The sequence below is a fragment of the Stegodyphus dumicola genome, chromosome 11 (genome assembly GCF_044657685.1).
Source record: "Stegodyphus dumicola isolate Sdum_Otavi_A_Nest chromosome 11, ASM4465768v1".
NCBI lineage: Eukaryota > Metazoa > Arthropoda > Arachnida > Araneae > Eresidae > Stegodyphus > Stegodyphus dumicola.
In genome coordinates, this window is record NC_140778.1 from 168664505 (window position 1) to 168689503 (window position 24999).

General features: G+C 32.6%; 1 protein-coding gene across 2 annotated transcripts; it reads right to left on the reverse strand.

Moving 5' to 3' along the window:
* Positions 1-425: 425 nt before the first annotated feature.
* Positions 426-24999, reverse strand: LOC146994838 (uncharacterized). 2 transcript variants are annotated; one of them, XM_085826224.1, is made up of 3 exons: positions 24889-24999; positions 9930-10049; positions 426-1726 (listed from the first exon to the last, which is right to left on the reverse strand). In XM_085826224.1, the coding sequence occupies exon 3, from the start codon at positions 1639-1641 to the stop codon at positions 568-570; it is 1074 nt and encodes a 357-aa protein (XP_085682350.1). In that variant the 5' UTR covers positions 1642-1726; positions 9930-10049; positions 24889-24999; the 3' UTR covers positions 426-567. The 2 variants fall into 2 exon arrangements, with proteins under 2 accessions (XP_085682350.1, XP_085682349.1); XM_085826223.1 differs by lacking the exon at positions 24889-24999 and having other exon boundaries at positions 9930-11157.

Here is a 24999-nt window from a genome sequence, read left to right on the forward strand (position 1 = left end):
GTTTGACCGTGACATTTTATGATCCATTTATCGATATTATTTTGATAATTCAGTTTAAATAAAGGCCTTAGGTGGGAAATATTTGATTATGTTTCTTGGGCTATAATTTGAATCAGTTCATCAGAGTTGAAATTTTTTGGAGTATTATGAATTGTGCATTTTGGTATTGTGGCTTCCGGAAGTTTTACGTTAACTATATCTTTTGCAACTGTTTTGGCAATGAGGTTATAGCTGATTTTTTCTATACCTTCTGGCTTATGACAGTGTATTGCAAAGCTTCCTTGAAGAAAGGTGTTTATTCTTTTGACGTTGATATTTAATGCTTGCAGTGGTATTATTTGCAGTGGTATATGATTTATTTGTTCTATTTTTCTTTTCCGGATCTTGCTTCGTTTGGTCATTAAATCAATCGTTCTACAGTCGTTATCCAGTTCTGGCTCTTTTCGCAGTTCATCCGGTTTCCTTTTCGGGTTTGACAGTTCTTTTCCGGTTCCTGCTGGTTTTGCAGATTTGGATTATTTTCCGTTTTTTGCTTCTTTTCCAGGTATTGCGTCTTTTCTGACTCATCTATCTTTCCAGTTCTGGCATCTTTTCCGGCTCTTGCTTCTTTTCCATTTTTTGCATTTTTTCCAGTTTCTTCTTCTTTTTCAGTTCTTCTTTGTTTTTTAGTTTTTGCATTTTTTCCAGTTTCTTCTGCCTTTTCAGTTCTTCTTTGTTCACTTGTTTTTGTATCTCTTCCAGTTGTTTCTCTATTTTCAGTTCTTCTTTCTTTTCTAGTTTTTGTATCTCTTCCAGTTTTTTCTTGTTTTTCAGTTCTTCTTTCTTTTCTAGTTTTTGAATCCATTCCAGTGTTTGCTTCTTTTTCAGTTCTTGCTTCTTTTCTAGTTTCTGTTGCTTCTCCAGTTTTTGTTTGTTTTTCAGTTCTTCCTTTTTTTCCAGTTTTTGCTTCTTTTTCTGCTTTTTCAGTTCTTCTTTGTTTTTTAGTTTTTGCATTTTTTCCAGTTCCTTCTGCCTTTTCAGTTCTTCTTTGTTCACTTGTTTTTGCATCTCTTCTAGTAGTTTCTCCATTTTCAGTTCTTCTTTCTTTTCTAGTTTTTGTATCTCTTCCAGTTTTTTCTTGTTTTTCAGTTCTTCTTTCTTTTCTAGTTTTTGAATCCATTCCAGTGTTTGCTTCTTTTTCAGTTCTTGCTTCTTTTCTAGTTTCTGTTGCTTCTCCAGTTTTTGTTTGTTTTTCAGTTCTTCCTTCTTTTCCAGTTTTTGCTTCTTTTTCTGCTCTTGTTTCATTTTCAGTTCTTGCTTCTTTTCCATTTTTTGCTTCGCTTCCTGCTCTTGCTTCGTTTTCAGTTCTTGCTTCTTTTCCAGTTCTTGTATCTTCTCCGGTTCTTGCTTCTTTTCTAGTTTTTGTATCTTTTCCAGCTTTTGCTTCTTTTCTAGTTTTTGTGTCAATTCCAGTTTTTTCTTGTTTTTCAGTTCTTGCTTCTTTTCCAGTTTCTCCTTCTTTTCCGGTTCTTCCTTTTTATTCAGTTCTTGTTTCTTTTCCAGTTCTTGCTTCTTTTGCAGTTTCTCCTTCTTTTGCAGTTTCTCCTTCTTTTCCGGTTCTTCCTTTTTATTCAGTTCTTGTTTCTTTTCCAGTTCTTGCATCTTTTCCGGTTCTCGCTTCTTTTCTAGTTCTCTCTCGGTTTCCAGTTTTTGCTCCTTTTCATGATCACAAGGAGGGTTTTCCAATCTACAAAATAATCAGTATATCTTTATTTCAGTAGTAAAAAAGTGAAAGTAATGCAACGACGATCACGTTTAACATGTACAACACTTTAATATTTAGATACTATATAACACTTTGGGCTCAGTTTCATAGGGAAAAATCTCCCCGTAGATTTATTGCCTGACAGAATATTTTTCTACAAAGGGCGAATTGGTTGTTTTCGTTATAAGGACCTAAAGCCAAGCAGAGAAGTTAAAGAATTTGGCGTGATTTGTATGCAATAAGCGACCACCATGAATCTCACGTAGAGTGTGATAATTTGCAAAGTTTCAGTGCCTTACTTTTCCTTACTTAATTTTTACATAAGTTGTAATAATAATAATAGTAATAATAAACAGGTGGCTTAAAAACAGAGGGAAACAATGGGGAAAATTGCAAAATAGGAGAAAAAAAGGAAACTGAAATCAAAAATGAAACAACTACAAAAAAAAAAAAAAGGATGGAAAAAGCATCTTAGAAGATATACACGTAACGTTCTTTCTGAATCAGAAAAACCTGTATTTAAACGAGTATAAGTTTGAGAGCTTTAGATTCATTTAGGTTTTGAATCAATTACTATTTCTTACGCTTGCTAGATATTTTAAATTTCTTCAATTTTTGTATAATTTACTTACGTATTTTGTATTTTAACCTTTTCTTATTATTATCCCAGTAGAGGTAACCTTACACATCATTACATTATCTCCGAGTTTCCTCATTTAAGTCATCTTTCTCTCAGAAGAATCCCTTTGCATCGCTGGCTGCACAGGTTTCAAATTTTCTCTTGTTATTCCAAATTCGGAAAATATTGCTGGTCTATTTCGTCGTCCAGCAGAGCAGCACTAGGAGTTTTGCCACCATTTGTTTTCAATTGAAAATTTTATTCTCATTCTTCAGTTACATTCTTTAAGTTTTAATTATTTATACAGGAAGAAAGAAAGAAATCAAACACAGTAAAACAAATTAGGAAAAGAAATATCTGTTTTCTCCTATATTTATTGTTCCCTGTAATTTCTTTTGCCTGTTCCATTAAATTTATTGAAGGAAAATTTGCTAAGTTTTTCAAAATGTATTTCCTAAATCCTTATGCGAATTAAGCCTTTCTGAGCGTTTCGGCTAATGGCCGAAATCACTTTAATGGCTTTCACAATGTAATGTTTGAATATTGACAGCTGCCTATACTGAAATATTTTCTCCATTGTCCTCGAAAAAAGAAGTATTAAAGTTCCAGGAGATTTTACAATGAAGGACACACATTTCTTATTTGAAGGGCAAGAGGAAAAAATAAGATATTTTCGGATGGGAATATGTAGTATTGTAAACACCGTGTTTGTAAATTTCATCATATAGTAGCAACACTTGTGTCATAAGTAATTATGCACATATATGAGAGAGACGACATCGAGGAAAAATGAAATGGCAAAACAGGGCCGAAACAACTTTCCTGGCCGGTACAAACAACACAAAACACAAGAAAGAACGGACACCAATTATGCTTAGCACAAGAGAAATTAAAAAATAGGAACAAAATTAGACACTTATGGACCTCAAAGAAGGTGTTCGAAATTACGACCTGCACCCTGATGCAGGTATCACATCTCTCGCACATCGACCATAAGATGTTCTGGAAAATACTGTGCATCCTCAGGACTTTCCCAGCAGCTGCCACGATATGTGCCACAAGTTCCTGTTGGACTTCTAACAGGGGTTTCGTGCACGAATGTGTTGAATTGCCCCGAGCGGAAGTGATAATGCAAGTGAGGTCTCGTGATCTTGCTGAACAATGCACTGGACTACCCCTACCAAACCCATGTTTAGGATACTTTCCTAAGGAACTTTCGAATACTTTCTTTCATGACAATCCAATGTTTTTGTTCTTATTTCTTAGTTTTCGCTGCGCTAAGAATAATAAAGAAATATCTTTACACTGTTCGTACCCTATTTTTCTTGTGTTGTCTCTCGTCACTATAGCGCCAGGAAAGCGTTTCCGACCATGCATTGCAATAAACGATTATATATATATATAATTTATTTCCTAAACAATATTGATTAATTGATTATATTATCTCCTATGTTTAATTAAAGTAGAATTATTTTAAAAGAGTGAATCCATACTGGTAAGTTATATTTCGAAATATGTTTTGAAGTAATTTGAAAGCAAAATGTTAATAATGTTTTTGGTTAATAATGTTAATAATGTTTAGCAAAATGCAAAATGTTAATAATGGGGACTAGAGTTAAATCATCATGAAGAATAAAATTTCAATTGTAAAAGGAAAATTAAAACCATGTAATCATTGTCATTGATCGGAAATTAATTGACTTTTCAATGGGAACAAACCAACTCCCATTCAACGAACAATAATTGATAAAAATACGTAAATACGAAGGTGTTTCGTCTTTACTCGAGTTATAAGTTAAAGCCGAACCGGCAATTCTAGTCAGGCCAAATATCTCCGCGAATAGAAGGGATTATGATCCAATGCTTATACTCAAAGAACTTATTCTTATGAAGCAATTTAGTCAATTCAATTTGGAGTAAAAAGCAAAATCTGTAGAGAAATTCGATATAACCCGAGTAACCGTCCCCGACACCTTCATGTTTATGCATTTGAGTTCTATATTATTTTTAAAAATTAAACATTGGAAATTCAATTTGGAGTAAAAAGCAAAATCTGTAGAGAAAGCCGATATAACCCGAGTAACCGTCCCCGACTCCTTCATGTTTATGCTTTTGAGTTCTATATTATTTGTAAAAATTAAACATTGGAAATTGTTATTATGAAATCGAATTCAAAGTAAAGTTGAAATAAACATAGAAGATTACAAAATAAGATAAATAATGCAAAGTTTGTAAAAACAAATCAAAGACAATATAAAGTAATATAAAAAAATGTAAAAAATAATATATAATAAGAACAGTGAATGTACATGAAGATATAAAGGCCAGAAAAGGTATTAAGTAACTTACATTCTTTCTAGTGGGGGAGTTGGCAAAGTATTCTCTTCATGTCTGACTCATAAGTGTTGGGTGTCCGAAAATTCTTAGCGGCAGTGGGGGCTTTGAATAATATCAGTCGGTAAGACTTGGGTGAAGTAATTTATGGTAGTGGGTTGGACTCGGAATTCTTGAGGGATGTATTATGTGGAGTTCTTATTTGAGGGAGAATGTCTGTTAAGATTTTTTTGAAAATACTAGTGAATGGAAATTAATTAATTTCTGGCTAATTGTCGTGTCGCAATGATTAAGAATTTAAGAAAGGAAAAAAGGAATTTTTCACTGTCCAAGAGCTATTAGACAGACTAAAGTCATGAAATAGGCCCATTTTTTTAGTAACAGTATAGTAACAGCATGAGTCTGAAGACAATTAGGTTTTTACAATATATACAATTGAGTAATTACACTATATACAAATCCTTCAACTGATAGTCATCCAACTTATACCGCCTTCTCAGGTTTAGGAACAAATTATCATATCCCTATCAGTTACATGATTTAGGGTGAGTATTTAACGCCTGCTCTTTTAAGGCAATGGTTGATAAATTGAATGGGTATTAGATTATTTTTGAGAATTTTAATAAGGAGCAAAATTTCGCGTTGTAAATCTATTGTATCTGTCCATATAATTTTAATTCGTTGTATTTGATTAATTATAGTATTGTTAATTACTTTTTTGGATATGTTGGAGTTCCAATTTATTAATTTGTTAGTACTGAAATTGAAGTTTCTTGTTTTGTCAAAAAGTAAAATTTTTTTGTAGTTAATGATTTGAAGATCTAGAAAGTCTATGCTATTTTGTGAATTATTAGTTTTATTAAGTGTAAGACAATTCGGATAAATCTCGGAGTGTTCAATTTTATCAAAATTATTAATTGTAATAAGGTCATCAATATATCTGTAGGTGTGTTTGTAGTAATTTAACTCTTGTGGTTGTAGATTTTTTTCGAAGTTAAAGTCTTTGACAAATAAAAAGATATTACAGATCGAGGTGCTGGAATGTAAGCCCATTGGCAATCCTCTGACTTGTTTAAAAATTTGATTTTGAAACTTGATGTAGTTATGAAAAAGTGTGCATTTTAGGTAGGTTTCCCATTTGTCAAGAGTCATGATATTGAGCATATCAGGGAAGAGTTTAGTTAGATCAAGTAGACTGGTATAGATTTCTTCTAGAGGAAGTGAGGTATATAAGTTTTCAAAGTCATAGCAATTAATGTTTTGGATGTTAATGGTTTGAATAGTATTAATGACAGGAGTGTTATTATGAATGATCCAGGATTGTTATGATTAGTGTTACAATCATTGAAAATAAATTTACAGATTTTATTAAGTTGAATTGAAAAATAATAGTCTACATTTTTCTTGTAATTTATTAGTTCCATTAGCAATAAATCTGAATTTTAATTGTGTTTTATGGAATTTGGGAATCGCATAAAGATTAGTAAATCTGTTGTAGTTTGCATTGAAAGTAATATTGAGTTTCTTATGAAAAGTTTTAAACCTGTTTATTATAGATGTTTCTGTAAGGTTGGCTAATTGATAAGTAGTCGCGTTGAGAAGTTCTTTATGAATAATTTCTGCGTAGAATTGTTTTCATATAATGCTAAAGTTATTAGTTGTTTAACTATTTTTGTAATAGTAAAGAGCTGTTTTAATTTTTTAATATCTGATGTAAGTTGCGACCAATTCAGTGTACTTTTAAACTTGAGGTGACTGATTTCGGTGGATATGCGTTGAAGAATTTTGGCTTTCCATTTTTATAAGGTATCTATGGGTAAATTCAGTTGATAGCTTGCTTTAACTATAACTTTGTTGATGTTGTTTTCGAAAGTCTTGTAACAGAAATTTGTAGTCATGTTTCTGACTGGTCTAAATTTTGTACCATAACTCATTAGTGTTTTAAGTTGATGGTTCTGTATGATATTCAGGTTGCCAGTAATTATGCGCTGGTGATGAGAATCCACGTAATTGCTGTAAATTGGTGTCTTACAATGTCATTCTGCTGTTTCATCTATTTCATGGTGGTTAGTCAGCAAGTTGCTTAAGGTCCTTTGATATTTAAATGCAACCATAGTTAATGTATCAACTGCGGGGAAGTAATCTTTACAATCTCTGATGATTCTTGAGAAATGAATATTGTCAAACTGCGGATGTAGAAAATTGACTTTAAAATAAATTTTGCGTTGAGTGAGACTATTAGAGAGTCCGAAAAAACTAAAATCGAGAATCATGTCTTTAATGATTTGTGTGTCGTCGTAGCTTTATTGAATGAATTTTTTTAGTTTGATAAGGAATTTATTAGTACAGGAGTGTAACAGTTGAGAGGTTTCTTGGGAAAGTTGTCTGAGTCAAAGAAACATTTCAATTGTTTTTTCAATGCAAATGTATCCAAAGTGGATAAAAATCTCGCATTATTTTTTATTTTGCTTCCTCTTATTCCTCTCTGCGTTTTGTTGCTGTAGTGCTTAAATTGGCTGAAAATAGACTTCTTAGAAGTATCTCTATGACTATGTATATAAGTGTTAAGTCCATATGGATAAAGTGAACGTTGTTTTAGTATATAGAGAGATTCCTGAAAAATTCGTGTTTTGTGATTGGGTATTATATCTAGTATCTGAAGTTGAATAGAGTTGAAGTCATGGTGTTTAAAGTGCTCTAATTCTGCTGTATTGAGTTGTGATGGTGTACTTATTTTAATGCTATTTTTTGTGCGTTGAATGTTTTGATTTAAGCTCTATGGTTATTGATTCGAAAGTTAAGATTGTTTTTAGTCTGTCCTATATATTTTATATGTCAAGTGCCGCATGTAATCATGTAAATACAGTTAAATGTTTTTCATAAAAATTGTATTTTGGGTTTATCTGTAGCAGGCATGGCTTAAATTTTCAAGTTTTTCATCTAGTGGAATGACATTAAATGATTTCAATTTCAGATAAACTAGCAAGATATAAAAGTAAGGAGGCTGCTAACCTTCAATACAGTAAAGTTTTTGTATAAGAACTTTATAAAACTTAAAAATTAAAATATTAAGAAAGAAGAATGGTGGTAATATATAAAGTGGGTACATTAGGCAAGCGATAAATAGCGCTAATAGCTGCTATTTAGCATATCCAATGTTGTATGATCTTAAATTCATTAAGTGCGAAAAGAAGTTACAATTACTTGCGCAATTGCTGCAAAGTTAGTTAATAATAATTTATTTCCTAAACAATATTGATTAATTGATTATATTATCTCCTAAGTTTAATTAAAGTAGAATTATTTTAAAAGAGTGAATCCATACTGGTAAGTTATATTTCGAAAGATGTTTTGAAGTAATTTGAAAGCAAAATGTTAATAATGTTTTAACGGGGACTAGAGTTAAATCATCATGAAGAATAAAATTTCAATTGTAAAAGGAAAATCATATATATATATATATATATATATAAAATCTTTATATATATATATATATATATATATGTTACCGTGAAAGACCGAAATTGGAGAATGTCGACTTTCACCGGAGAATGTCAACATTCACCAAATACGTCGGTGAAAGATCGAATATTGCATTACATTCTTGTACATTCGGACCCTCACCGGTGTATGTCGACACTCACGGATGTGTTCTGGTGTAGGTTGAAAAGAGAGGAGTATATGTACACGCTGTCATTGCAAAAGGAAGTGTTCCACAAATAAATGCTGTCGTAAAAGCAAGGGCCTCTTGTGCAATTGAAAGTGTCATAAGAGTTTAAGTTTTTGCAATAAATAAGATTTGAATCACGTAATTTTGTAAGTTTTAAACTTCTATTATTTTCCTTTCGCATTTTGAATGTACAGTGTGTTTTAAGTTCTTATATTCTTAAGTTCTTAATTTAAGTGCGTTTTTTCGTGACCGAATTACGGAGAAAATATAATATTCTTATGTGTTCAACATTCACCATTAGTAGATGGTGAATGTTGACATTTACCGGTGTAAGTCAGAAATAAGAGTATTTGGAAAATATTTCGGACATACAACAAGTGACTATGTGAATGTTGACATTCACCGGTGAAAGTCGACATTCTCCAGATTTCGGCGTTTCACCATAACATATATACGATAAACGTATATATATAGATATATATGTAAATGTGTGTGTGTGTGAATTAATGTTAGGAATTCTGATCGCACATATTGATCTATAATACAGAGCAAATTTGGCAGATGAATAAGATAAAATATTCAGATTTATTTCAATTCATATTTGCGGCTCCAATTCATTTGAAATTCTAAACCTACCTATTTCTAGAATATTTATATTTCTCATACTGTTGGAATAGGAAGAAAGTAGCACGACGTCGTGTCAGCGGTGACAGAGATAGAAAAAAATGTGCATAGTTCGACAATATTGTGGCTTAGTAAGAGAAATATTTGATTCAGGAAATTTAAATTCCCACTTAGCTAGGTCATCATCTTTATGTAAATCATGTGATGGGGATATATATATCTACATAAATATATTTTAATTAATTAATTTTTATTTTTTAATTTTCTATTAATTCAAAATTATTTAATATTATATATTAAAAAATAATTACAATGAAAAGTTGGAATCTGGAAATTTTTATTATGTTTGATGAGTACATTCTCTAAACTCGAGCTAAATAATATTCTAAATCTCTGTAAATCTAGAAATATATAGTCTAACAGAAACAGATGAAGAGAACAATTTATATTAGATTTGTTCCGAATAGAGTATAGGATGGATTTCAGTGTTTACGTAATTTGTTTTACATACATATATATTATTATTTATAAACATAAAGTCCTTTTTGTCTTTGTTACTCTAATTATATCAACTATTTGACATTCAACAACTAACTTCATAACAACTTCTCATTCACAAATTTTACAAACTGGCCGTTTAAACACGTGTATTTTGTATATTAGCTTTCTGTTTAGATATTTCATTAGTTAATGCAATAACGTTTCCTCATAATCAAAAGGTATGACAATAAATTTGAATTCTTCACAATAGGATTTTCCATCTTAAACATTTATAATATATTTTTGTAATGAAGGAATGAAAAAAACATTAAGCATTATAAATCTGAAAACGTATTATTTTCCAGACCAGCGTTTTTGTCAAAAAATTATTAAAGGTATAATTAAACTGGACCTGAAACATTATGTTTTGTTTTATTATTTTTTCCGAAAAGACTTACGTTTCCGACACGTATTGCAATCTTAAACATTGGGGATCCAATTCTTCTAGTAGTTGATCGCTGAAGTATAATCCTGCTTCTCCTTCTTCTTCTTCAAATATACGTCGATAATTATTTGCGCTGAAATATTTTTATTTTATTAAATATATATGTTCATATGTTTGAATTCATTAATTTAATAAATGATTACTTATACGTTTTTTGTCAAAAGTAGTAAGTTACAGTTTGCGAGCATTTTTACAGATTGTCAAAGATTTTTAAACGCTCAATGTTCCACGAAGAAAATATCTTTACGTATTCAAAATCTTTTAAAAACAATAAATATGGAAATGAATATTCCTCTTATTAGCCTAAATTCCATTATGAGAATATACAGGTATAATAGGAAATGAAGCTGCTGGCACCAACAGCTCAGGATGCCATATTAAAAGGTCTGATTGACATCTATCATCTCAAATCAAACCATGCAATCAGGAAAAAATTTTCCAAACACGTTTTAATAAAATAACAAACAGGATGGGACGAGACAGATACAAGAAGATTGCTCGACGGTTACCTCCCGCAAGTATCCCTATAAAGAATAAATTTTTTTCTCCAATTAGATTGGCAACAAGTCATGGAAAGTTCCCATTTTATTACCAGAGATTCTTAAGAAGCACGTAAAATGCGAGCGCGAAAAACCTGCAAATCTAGCAAAACTTAAGCTTTATAAATGGCACACTTTCTTACTTTCCCTTCTTAGAAAAGATAACCAGGATTTGCATCAAAAATTCCAGAGAAACGTTTTTCTACAATATGAAGTATGTGTCTGCACTTCAACAATTTATGAAATATATTATTGAAAGTGAAGGAACCGTGATTATAAGTATCTAGTAATATTACAAAAGTGAATAAGCATATATTTAAGAACAAGAAAATTTTTTAAACGGTGGCTTCCGTTGACCATGCTGATGAAATTTCCAGTCGAGCGCAATTAATCAATGTTTGGGATCTCAACCTGATGGCTGCGTATGCTGAGTCGATGACTGATCATTCATTTGGACAATTTCCGCACAGGATTAAAAATTGCCTTCCTACAGACTTCTTCACTTAACGGGCCATGCGTTCAAAACACAGATTTACACGTTAACTGAAATGTATAAAAAAATTAGCGAAAACAAAAAAAGTATTTAAACGCACAATATCTCTTCGGATCTTCCTATGTTCCTGATTATTACATCTGCTGAAAACAATTTAATACGTTTAAATGCAACTACATTTCATTGAAGTGATCTATTAAATGTTTAACAGTTTTCTGCTGTTGACTTCAATAAATTTAATAATGTTTGGTATTTCATTTGTTTCCAGCAACACCTAGTCTCCTTTGCAAAGAAAATTAATATTAACTTTTGTAATTAAGAAATGATTTAGATGAAAAATTAAATTGGACTGGAGGTAATGTCTCGGTTGTTTTCGTTAAAAAAAGTTGGTGCTTTCTTAATTCAAAAAATATCTCCATATATATACATAACATACATGTAATTAATTTACACACTTAAAAAAAGTATTCTTCACATGGTATCTTCAAATGGGTAGATACGATAGCTGAAAAACAAGTGTCGGACTAAAGCGGAGCTGCAAAGAGCGATTTGTTGTACTGAGACTTCCGTTTATATAATTCTTGTTATTCGATGCATGTAGTTTTGTTGAAATTCGTGTTACAAATTGCTTTATTCTCTGATGTAAAAGGAATTATCCCAAATTTTATTTAGAAGATTTAAATAACGGTTTTGATCACAATACGCGGCAGTTACTAGAAAAATATCTGGATCAGTGACTATTTGACGTCATTTAAAACGCTTAATTACAGGGCCGTAGTACAATTCACAACCGGCCCCAACCCCACGGGTATAGCGGTATACAATAGTGACGTGATCGAAGATTCTTTGGAAATAATCGCTGTCATCGAATGACATGCATATTCTATTTAAGTAATCATAGTCATCAGCTTTTAATATTCGTTGTAAATAATCATTGTCATCGAATAATCATTGTAAAGAATCATTCTCATCGGATAATCATCGAAAATAATCTTTGTCGTTACATAAAGGGGCATAGTAGCTGATGTATAAAGATTTGTACTCAAATTCTCATCAAAACAATCGAATATGTATTGCAATTTATCATATGATCATTATTAACAGCAATGATTCTTAAATGTCTTCGACCTACGGCTCCTAATGACGCCGAGGAAAACTTGCGCAAATGTGACAAAAAGAATATTTAAAAATACAATAAAAGCTTGAAAGGTAATAAAAATGCCTGAATTTAATTTCCTTTTATTTAAATGAAGCTTAATGTTTTGAAGGAATTTGAATATTGTACACACGAATCAACAATATAAATATCTGTGGATTTTTGCCTCCTTGTTTTTTAATTCGTAACATCATATCTCCGGAACGGGGAGTTTGAGTTTGGAAGGAGGTACCCCCGGATTTCAAAACTTCTTGGTAAAACTTTCCGACTATTGTTATCTTCCTACGACTATCACTCGAGATATTATATAAAATTTCGGAAAACGGTAATTTTTCGTATTTATTTTTCCAAGTAGCCGAAGTCTAGCGCACTGGACATCAAAATGCTTTACTTGGAAAAATGTTGGCCGTTCTCACTTTCAAATCGTAGAGTTTGTTTAAGAGATATTTTTAAGTTAAAAAAAATATGAAATAAATAGTATTGCCAAACGTGAAACTTATTGTTATTATTATTTACGGTCATATTCTGAAGTTGAAGAAAGCACGTGATTCCATATAACGTCATTGTATGTCGAAAATCTTTCGTTAATATCAGTATTTTAAATGAATAGCTGTTTTTGGCAACTTTTATGTTTCACCTTTGGATACGTGACACGATATGCTATCGCTACGTTAATTCCTTTATTGAGATTTTGAAAATTTGTTATATTGAAATAAATTTAAATCATAACCTCCAATGTATTACCTGAAGGGTCAAAGGTCTTTGTTTCCTGAGTTGGCAAGAAAAATGTATTTACGAATCGCTGGTTGCTTGGAAAGAATGAATACATTTTCTTCATAATGAAATGTTTCTATGCATTTTATGCTATTCTAAATTTATTTATAAAAATTTAATTTCTTTTATTGTATACTTACTTTCTGAGTAGAAGTTTAAACATCTGTAGATATTTAACGTATTTTAGATGCAATGTTACTTTACTACAGTTAAATAAATTTTTTTTCCAATTTACTAAAATGTCTGAACGCAAGAAGAGAGCACAAATGGTACAGCGAGCTACAGAAAAATGAAGTAAAAAACACTAGGAGACTCAACAGGCAAGTACAATAAAATTTGCGAGCTTCAAAAATGAATGAAGACACAACTAGAAACTCAGCAGGCAAGCATAGTGACAAGACAGCTTACTCATTCAAGAAACTGAAGAAGAAACGAATAGGAGTTCCAGCAGACAAGCAGCAACTCAAGAAACTTCGCGTGCTCAAACTGTATCAGAAACTAGTAGAAAACACATAAGACATTCAGAAAACCAAGAAACACTGCGTGCTCCGGAAAGGGAAGCAGAAGGGAAACGGAGGCCCATTAGGCAAGTGGAACGTCAACAGACCATGCGCGATGAATAGAAGAAGTAGCAAGTAAACGAAGGATACAAGACTCTCCGCGTCAGCGTCAGATTCGACAGGAAATAACAGAACAGCTCAAGAACCTATATAAACAACTCAAGACGCTGCAGTTTACGGACAATTTTTGTTCGAAGTGGCAGAGCGTATACGAGGGAACAAGCTTCTCATGAACGCATCAAGACATACACGTAGTACTCTTCACAATGCAGGAAGTTTACTTTGAGCAACACACTGTATACATAGAGCTCGTAGACATATATAGTAAAGATTTTGCTTTGGCAACAGCCCTCTAGTAAAATGTATGAAGTTTATATTAGCATCTCACAATACCTGAACGAAATTTTTCTATTCACTTCTTCATTTACAATTTTCTGAAATTTTTTATGAGTAATCCTGTCTATATAATATAGATATCAAAATCAGAAAAATTTAATTAATTATCTTTAAATGTATCTAAGTAATGAATACTTCGCCCCTGTTCATACCGAAAAAACATGATGTAATTGTAGATAGCTAGAAAGTAAAATGTATTCAGCAGGCTGTGCAGCAAGCGACATCTATAAATGGTGATAAAACAATAATGTTATATAATGTTATATACTGGCAGAGTTTTAAATTAAGAACATATACATCAGTGTTTTAATAATAAGAATTTTGCATCAAATTGCAAAACAAATATCTTAACTTCTGTCTTTTCATGCATAAGAGTTCAGCATTCGGAAAATTATATTTTCGTAAATGGTTTAGCAAAAATAACGAAAATTATTGCCCTGAGAAATGGATATGCTTGGTATGAATCCGAATTACGCCAAGACTACCCGTCAACGGTTGTTTTGAACACGCCCTTAATGAATATATATAACCCTTAAAAAACGTAAAGTGAGTGAATCTACTATCCGAGTGTGTCTTTATATCTTGAGTATTTAAGAAATGCATTTATCTATCTGGATAAAGCTAACGCTATTGCCTGAATAACAACGTTTATTTAACACTTGATATTACCAACTTCATATATATCTTGAAATAAAACATAAATTTCCTAATCAGATACTACCAATTGCAGAAAAAATACAAAAATAATGGAATTTCTAATAACACTACAAGTAACATACCGAGGAATAAATTGCGCAGCAAAACTGATGCAATCTACAATATATATACCAAAAAATTTATGTACCGCAATAGAAATGCAAAAGAATGAGAAATGAAACTATCATGAGATTTATAATGAAAAATTTACCATAAACTATTGATATATGTTAATAAATATATGCTTTTAATACTATTTATTTAAATATGCTGAAACTTTCATAATATTCATTACTTACGAACGCTTTTTCATCCATCGAAACATAGCACAAGCCATTCTCAATTCAGTGCTGGTGCACGTCAATAAAATAAGGATAAATCCAAATTTTTACAAAAAATCAATCGCCTTGACTCGTTTCTCAGAAAACGTATGTCTACAAATGCAGTATTAATATATCACATCAATATAATTCGGGATCATAAAATCGCATTAAACGCAAAAAATCGCATTAAGGCAGAATGAAGAATTTTCACTCTTACAATGGCTTTTACAACAATATACAATAGAATCTAATTTCTAAATTAAGTGTTCATTGTTACACCATATTTAATTTTTGGGGAATCTTTCATGGTTGTTCAGTAATTCTAACTGTTAACTTGTTTAAATAGAATTATGATTTCATATATATGCACAGACTTATATATGTATATAATAATACGTATCTGTAGTAACATACATCATATTATTATATGTAGGCGTATAATTCTAAATTAATTATACTAGTCAACATATTTTATATATTGATAGCATCAGACTTTTAAAATTATTTATTACTATCTGCTTGCTAACGATTATATAATTACGCACAGTGGTACCTCGACATACGTGTTTAATTCGTTTCGTAACTTTGCTCGTATGTCAAATTGCTCGTATCTCAAAGCAATTTTCCACATTGAAATTAATCGAAATCCCATTAATCCGTTCCAGATCCCAAAACACGACCTCAGTTGTTTGTTAAGTGTTTTTAAGTAAGAATCAAAAACAAGAAGAAACATTTATTTATAAATAACAAATACATATTCTATAAAAACATAATTAAAAGAAAAAGTGAAGTGCCTACGGAAGAGCTTAATTTTTGTCACTGGTCTTCGCTTTTTTCGTCATGATCTGCTTATTTCCACCCGCAGATCATTTAAAAAAACTTTCCAAGGAGGTTTGTTTCTTCTTCCGTGTCAAGGATACACGGCTAGTTGCAACGTTTTCGCGGTGATTTTTATCCACGCACTCTACAACTTTCTCCCACATTCCCAAGACCTGTTTTATATCTCTTGTAGCGATAACCTCCTCCACCTCTGGCTCCTCTTCAAAACTAATTTTTCGTTAACACAACGTATGCTGCTGCAAATACAGATCGTGTAACTCCTCGGTTGTCAGCTCCTGAGACTGTTGTTCGACGAGTTCGTTCACATCTCTCCCATCCACCTCCAGACTCATGGATTTTCCCAGAGAAACAAGCTCCTCTACCTATGCGACTTTGGGTTCCAATCCTTCGAAGGCCCTTTCAGCAACAGCCTCAGGCCACAGCTTCTTCCGTGCAGAGGTTAAGGTCCTCGTTGTAACACCCAGCCAGGCCTGATCAATAATTCCTAGGCATATGACGATCTTAAAGTGGCCTTTCCAGAACTCTCGAAGGGTAAGGTTTGTGTTCTCCGTCACCTCAAAGCAGCCCCAAAAAATGTGCTTGGTGTACAATTTCTTAAAATTAGAAATCACCTGCTGATCCATCGTCTGCAGGATAGGAGTGGTGTTGGGTGGTAGGTAGGGAACTTTTATATACTTGAACTATTAGAGTAAATCAACTTCGTGATTTGGTGGGTGAGTAGGGGCATTGTCGAGGAAGAGAAGGGCTTGCATGGGTAGGTTGTTTTTCTGTGGGTATTTTTTAACAGAAGGGCCAAACACCAGGTTTATCCACTTCACAAAGAATTTCCTGGTGACCCAAGCCTTCGGATTTGTCATCCACATACCTGGCAGATTTTCTTTTGAAATATTATATGACTTAAAGACTCTAGGATTTTCCGAATGGTATACTAGCAGAGGCTTGATTTTACAGTCGCCAATCTCATTGGCGCAAATTACTAGAGTTAATCTATCCTTCATGGGTTTGTGACCTGGCATCGTCTTCTGCTCTGCCGTTATGTAAGTTCTATTCGCCATCCTTTTCTAGAAAAATACTGTATCGTCACAGTTAAAGACTTGCTGGCGGGATGTATGCTTTGGCTAGTATCAGTTCGGAAAACATTTTGATGTGAACCTCAGCTGCCTTCACATCGGAACTTGCTGCCTCACCATGTCTGAGGACGGAGTGAATGCCGGTCCTTTTCCTAAAGATGTCAAGCCAGCCCTACTGGATTTAAACAAGTCTTCCGATTCCTCATTTTTAGAAGTGTGTGGGATCTTCTTTAGCAAATAACCGTAAATTGCTCGTGCCTTCTCACATATGAAGCTTTATGTTAAGGTTCCTCCTTGAAGCTGCTCCTCTCTCACCCACCCCATCAGTAGTTTCTCCATCTATTCACGGAGAGAGGTCCAGAGTTTAGACATTATTTTATCGGCCTTAGATGGCGTTATACCCTTTATCAACTCCTTTTTTTTAAGCACAGTACATATCATTGATGTGCTACGACCGTACATCATCGCCAAGTCAATTACTCGCACACCTTGCTCATGGTTTTCTATGATTTCACGCTGTAATTCAATAGACATCATCTTATTCTTTGTACCCATGGTTATAAAAATTAATATGATAATGTTTTCTAAATGTACAAAAAGCAAAAAGCGCCAACCCAGCTTATCAAATGTGCTTCCAAAACGAGGGAAACAAGCACACAGACTGAGATCTTGTCTGAGGTGGGAGAAACTGTTAGACGCTGCATCTAAATATAAATAACCATCGTCTTCACTGCCGAAACCCTCTAAACTATTCTATAAATCACTATCATATCAGCTATAAAATCGTCATTAGCCAAATCTATATCATCATCAAAATCATCTAAATATTCCTCACCACACAAAACACATCATGATTTTAAACCATCGTATCTCTATCACCATCGTCAGAATAAAATAAACCACCATCACACAAATCACATCATCATTCCATACTAATCAATCGAAACTATATATCATATACACCATCATCATTGAAGTCGTCAAATAATAAAATCACCTGAATACAAAGTACTATCACCTAAAGTTTTATTACCATCATACTCATTTAATCACATTCTTCATCACTATAACATATAATCACGATAACTTAAATAAAAAATCATCAGCAGTTAGTATAAATCCTCATCCTTAAAATACCAGCTAAATTATTTAAATCATCATCATTTAAATCAAGATTTTTTTGGTGTTTCGCTAGTATAACATCAAAACGAACCAGTTTCATTTAGGTACAGACATGTACAGGTAAAAGTGTTGGAGCTTCATTAAAGATTGCACAGGTATACATCCCAATAACTAACCGAATACAGCACGGAGGGAAGGCCAGAAGAGGAAGAATCCTACTGTTAGTTCTTTAAAGAGAGATTTAGAAGTTAGTTTTTAAGTGAGAAGGACAAAAAGGGAGAACGGGTTATAGAAGAAATGAAGAAATCTAGAAAAAGGTTCATTAGAAAGTAGTAATAATATTGTAGTGGCTAAATCAATTATTAGCCCACCGGATGAGTCCAGATCTCGAAACTTTGTGCTGCTGGGAAAGGAGGGAAATCTAATAAAACAAGTTTTATATCAAGCTTGTACAGAATACCAGCAGCTTAGCTGCCAGCCTTCGTCTGGCTTTTAAATGTACCGGGAAAATGGCTGAAAGAAACACCAATTTTTAAACTTGAAAACAGCGTAGAATTTTACTCTGCAGAACGACTTCATAAAAAAAAAGTTATTACGTATAACAAAATTACCATGAAATAAGCAATATCCCTTAATACAAATATTAATGATCTTAATAAATAAATTAACCAACTTCCCTTTGCAAAATCTTAAGAACTCAAATGGTATAAAGGAGGTTAAGAACTTTGTTTCCTAAAAAAATCACTCAAAACTTTTCAGTATCTTAAAATCAGTGAAATGAGCAACAAAGAACACAAAAGAATACAAAAATCAAAAAAATTCTGGAAAGCAAAGTATAATTAATGATAATGCAAAGTATAATTAATGATATCCCTTGTAATGTTGCGCGCTTCCAACCTGCACGCAACAATAGTGGTGACTGCTAACAACTGGAAAGTAGACAAATTCTTGAGAAGGGTTTAAATCCCTTTTTATTCAACTTTAGAAATTACAAATGCGTGCTCTTGACGCTCGCAAACTACGCCGACCCGGCGGTAAAATAAAAATAAAAAACTAAAAAAAGAATAATAACATGTGACTAACTACGAGGCTCTCTATACGTAACTAACCTCACCGCGTTCTAAGATACCGCTGATAATTCAGCAAACTTCTGAATATTACGTTGAAAAATTAACAACAAGAACTTAAACGCGTGGTTCTTCAATTTCTAACTAGCCACCTCCACGCTCGTGCAGCAAGAAACACACTTTCGAACTCGTTTCCCTTCTATTTAACTCAGATTACTTCCGCTGACAATTTGAATCCTTTGCGCGTTCTACTAAAATTTACATACTCTGGCATTGGCAATTCCAGGGGAAAGTAAGGCTTAACAGGAAAGATAGTTTAAACTTAAAATAAATATTAGTTAAAATAAATATAAACCCTACATTTCCCGCTGCCAGAATTTGGAAAACTTGGAAGCAGGTCCTAGAAACGACCTATTGGAAAGTTTCCACAATTCTGATCTAAATTTTAAGAGCCTCGTTGACATAAAAAAAATCTGTTATCTCACAAAAGGTAGAACAAATTTCTGTAGATACTTATTTAATTCTCTCTTCTTACAGCAACCTTTCCCGGACTTCAGCAATCAATCTGTTCTCTTCCTTCCAGTATCTGGAAGGAATAAGTATCAGTATCTTTCTAAATACATTATAATTTACACTTTCTTGACACTGAATAAGTTTTTGTTTTTGAACGATTTATTTTCCTTAGTTACTGCTTAATTCACATTCATTCAAGTATTCAAACATGAATTTAACTTTACCCTGGCTCTCCACCATGTGAGGAGTCAAACGGGAATATTCGTGTTTTAGTATTGCAACACTTCTCCTAACCACAATGATTTGTTAGAATTCAACGACCAAATAGACACACCTTACTCGACATTATACAAGTCGATGAGCTACTTTAACATTCTTAAAATTCAAGTGTAGGTGGAGAACATTACAAAACACATTCATTCTAAATTCCCCCTCATTTATCTATAGACATGCAGGCTTTCGCTCTAAAGCATGATTTTATCTACAGTTTAATAATTAAATTTGAATTCATTGCTTTTGAGCATTTACTTTTAGCATCTAAAATTTTATGCTTCTAGACTAAATTCTACTTTTACATAACTTTCAAGCATTTACGTATATTTACAAAATTCTAATACATATGATTTTTACAATTTACCATAAAATGAATAAGAGAAAAATAAATTTTTACTTTACTCATTCTTCGCCAAGCTGGAGGCACTGAAACTAAAGTTGTTATTAATACAAGAATACGAAGTTATTTTTATCTTCGGCCAAATTCTGGCTTTAACATAAAAGAATTAGTCTTTCGACCAACAGAAACTGCTTGTTCCTAGATTTTATACTTAAAGAAAATAATACTTTTGCATTAGCTAAATAAAGTAAAATAAAAGTAAATCTCAACCGAAACACATTGACTTTCGTCAAAACATAGAACTTTGTATTTACGCATAACATTTCGGAACAAAAGAAAAAAAATGTTATAGAAGATTTTAACTTATCTTTGAGTTTTCGATGATTGTAACTCCGACATTCTCTTCTGGCAGAACTGCTCCCATGTTATAGATTCCAATTTTTTCTCTTGGCTTCTTTTTTTTGTTATTGTTGCTTCTTTGTCTTTGAGTATGGTAGTAAAGTCATGCTGCGATAATGATGTTAATGTCACACTGCGACTTTTGTATAACTTCACAAAGTGACATAAATTTAATTGCTTTAAAGCAGCGGTTCTCAACCTTTTGACTAACACATACCATCTAAACAAAAATTTAAAAACCTTAGTACAACCAGTATAATTATTGTACATTTTATAATACTTATTCAGTTTCTCAATATAAATAGAAAAAATAAATGTTTTGCCATTTGCACAAGCTATTGGCTATCTGTATTAAATAGGCACACATAAAAAATATTAATTAAGAATTGGTTACCATTTTAATTATCAAAATTTAAGTTATATACTTAAATTTAGTGTAAAATTTGGGCCTGTTTAAGAGAGATCAATTTCTTTGTCTGGCCTTATTTCACTTAGCTTTAAGTGTGATCCACTTTTAATTTTATTCTGTATTTATTTTTCAAATAAAACATGGAAGAAAATCCTTGTTCACACAAATAGGTTGTGCGAAAAGGCAATAAAAATTTAGCTTTATTTGAAATGCCTTTAAATTCTTTTTTTCGGTGTAGCCAAAAGTTGTTATTTATGAAATCTTCAGTGGAAGTGCAATCACAGGAATTTTCTAACAATTGTTCTTTTTTTCTTCATAGAATTTTTGAACTTTGTTTCTTTGCCTACCACCTATTTTTTATCTTGTGTACCACCTGTTGAGAATTGCTGCTTTAAAGATCTGTGTGGGTGTCGCACAGTGTTACATTAGTTTAATCAGTATAATGTCACAATAGCAGTATTTCAGACATCTCCTCCAGTAAAACTGATAACAGCAGAAAAGCGTTTTATTGATCCAGTAAGAAGTTACTCTTCCAGTTATTAAAATCTTACTGGAATCTTTGGAATTTTTTAATTATTGAATATAGTCATCACAATCATATCAGATTTCCTCAGTGATTATTGTTATATCTCATTGTATTGAAATTATATAACAGATGCGTTTATGATTCATTTACATTTTTATGTAAAACTTTGCTCTCATAAATTGCTATAAAACTATATGCTCATAGTTTTTGTGTATCACTTTTGTGTACTTGCGTGTATTGCTATAAAACATATGCTAATAGTTTTTGTGCAAATAAAACTTACATTTCTTCATTCAAATATTTAGTATAGCCAATAACTACAGTGAGCATAGTTATGTGAATGAAATTAAGCATATAAAACAATTTGTTTTCCAATAAATGTAAGAAAGTTTTAAATAGCAAATTTTCTAGTGTATAAGACGCACATTTTTTCTTTGAAAATAAGTCGGGAAAAAAAGGAGGTGCATCTTGTATGTCGATACTCAGTTTTTGATTGCATTAATTTCTGGAAATTTCCTCTTTTTTTGGAGTTATGTGATTTTTTTCTTGTTTCCTTGCGATGTGTGGGAATATTACAGTTACGGAGAGCTTAGTAAATGTGCATCTGGCATGAAAACTGCAATTTTTGCGAACGACTTTTAAGTGTGGGAAATTTCAACTGTTTGGTGTTTCTTAAGTTTGTTGGCAAATTATGGTTCAAAAACAATGTTGAAATTGCTGTAACAAAGCATGCAAGCTGGATGCAGGCTTCAAATTTTGAGGTTACACCATCAAGAAGAAGGGGAAGGCCTAACATTTGGAAAGTTTGTGAATGGGTCAAAGCATCTTGGGATGCTGTGAAAACAGAGGCAGAGGTTAAATCATGTATGAAGTGTGGCATTATTAATACACTGGATGGTACAGAGGACAATCTGTTGTATGAGGACTCGAATGCTGATTTAGGAGAGGTTTCAAGTGACTTTTCATTTAGCTATGGTGATGAGTGTTTAGGTTTTGATGAAGAAAATTAAAAGCTCTTCCCCAGATGAATTGTGGGTATAAAGTATTACTTTGTATTTATATTTAAAATACTGTAAATTCATTATAATGAAATGTGTATAAAAAAAGGGGGATGTGCCTTATGCGCCTGCAAATACGGTAATAAAGATATAAAAATATCCATTCACTTAAGAGAAACTTAAATTCATTTCCTGCAAAAATTTTAAAAGATCCTTTTAATATATTTAATGCAGCCTTTTCTTAATTAATAAGAAGTTAATATTGTTAATAACATATTTTATTTATATCGGCAATTCTGTCAATGTATACATGTTTTTCGAATGGCCTTTCATCGAATTTTACAAAATATGACTCGTATTCATAATATAAGTTTACAATGTCTCCTTCAGCCTCATGAAATTAAACAAAATATGCATTATTATTATAAAAAATTATAATGCTATTATATGCATTGAGATGAGCAGTGACTGGCAAGAGTTTTAAAGCTATTTATTAAATTTTAAATTACTTTAAAATTGAAAGAAAGCTCCAAATTTTTAAATAGGTACTAAACATTTTGATGATTGTTTGATTTACTATTTTGAAGCTTTATTATTTATCATTTATACTTTTATTATTTTTGAAACTCGGACGCTTCCAAACATATGAATTTATAATACTTACAATTCAGTAAAAACAAATACAAACTTAAAATTTTAGATTCTAAGCTTTCAAGACAGCTTCTGTACACAAAAGTACTCGCTGTTATACACTCATGTCCATAAATTAAGGATAATGCAAAATCAGGCAAAGGAAAAGTTAGAAGCAAAACAAATTTGACTTATTTGTAAAGCTTATTTATTAAACAAAAGGTAAAGAGCAAAAACAGATGCTATATGTTTGATATTATTAAAAAAATTAGCGATTTTTTTTTCTCCCTGGAGCAAATTACCAAAAAAAAAAAAAAAACTTATTTACAAAAAACCAATATTACATGGTTGGTTTGATTGTTAATACATTGTATGTCTCCCAGACGATGCAATACAGTCCGTACAACGCCTAGGCATCTGAGTATCAAATTATCGATCTGATCTTGGGGGATATTACATCACTCAAAAAGCAATGCACTCCGAAGTTCCGGTAGACATGTAGAAGGAGGTTGACGGGCTGCAACTCGTCGGCCAAGCATGTCCCACACGTGTTCTACTGGTTCAAGTCTGGTGAGAATGCTGGCCAGTCTGTACGGGTGATATCCTCCGATTGAAGGCATTCGCTTACGATATTTGCACGGTGAGGACTGGCGTTGTCATCCATAAACAAATTGTGTGCCCATGGCACCCCGAAACAAATGTACATGTTGTTCCAGAATGACGTCCCGATAGATATGTCTTGTCATGATTCCAATTTGAACATGAAGGTCAGTTCTGGAACCCAGAATAATTCCACCCCAAACGAGCACTCCTACACCACCGTAACGGTGTCGTTCAATGATGCTTTCTTGGTGGTAACGAATACCTGGAGCTCTCCATATGAAAGTCCGGCGAGAATCAGACTGCAAGCTAAACCTGGACTCGTCGGAAAACATCACACAAGCCCACTGTTGCGGTGTCCACAGTGCATGCTCTCTACTCCAGGCTAACCGCAGGCGACAGTGAGTTGCAGTAAGTGGAACGCATCTGACAGGTCTACGAACATATAAACCAATCTGCCCTAAGCGTCTGTACACGGTCTGCCTTGAAATTGTCGTACCAGTGGCTGAAGAGAGCTGACGAGGCAGGTCTCAGGCTGTGCTCCACCTGTTTGTTTTGGCAGTAACTGCCAAATACCGGTCCTTATTCGGCGCTGTAACTCTGGGTCGACCTGTGCTGTAACGTCTACTCACATTACCATCATCTCCAGTATCGGAAATTGTGTTTGACATAATCGAAAGTTCCAACTTACTTTTATTAAATTGCTCTAATAGTCTAAAAGAAAATAATAAGCCGTATCCAATTAGAAGATTAAGGAACAACACAATCTGCAACATTAACTGAAATAGATTATTTTAGCTTAGCTTATACCCTCCGTTATACATTAAACGCGCATGCGTAAACGTATTATGCATATGCGTAAACGCATGCGCGGAAAATTTGTAGCTTTGAGGTCCGGATTATAGATCATTCCGGATTATGGATGTCCGGATTAAAGACTTTTGACTGCACTTTCTTCAATACATAACCCGAACAAAGAATCGAAATTGGAATTTATCTTTGTCTCGAACACTTTAAACTTATTCTTCAGCACTTCCAAATCACTTCTTTGGATATTTTTGTCGGCAACGTTTTGTTTTAACTTTGTTTTCAATGTATGTTTTTTCGCTGATATCTCCTTTAGTGACCTTTTAATTACCAAAAGTCAATAAACAAATAAAGAGCTTCAGAAAGAGGGATGGTACTTACTTTTTTGTTTCTACAGAACTTCAATCTGAAAGTATCCTATGTAATTCTTCATTTCACAAAACCGAAAGTAATATCACAGTCTCATAAACTTCATTAGCTGTTCCGGCTCTG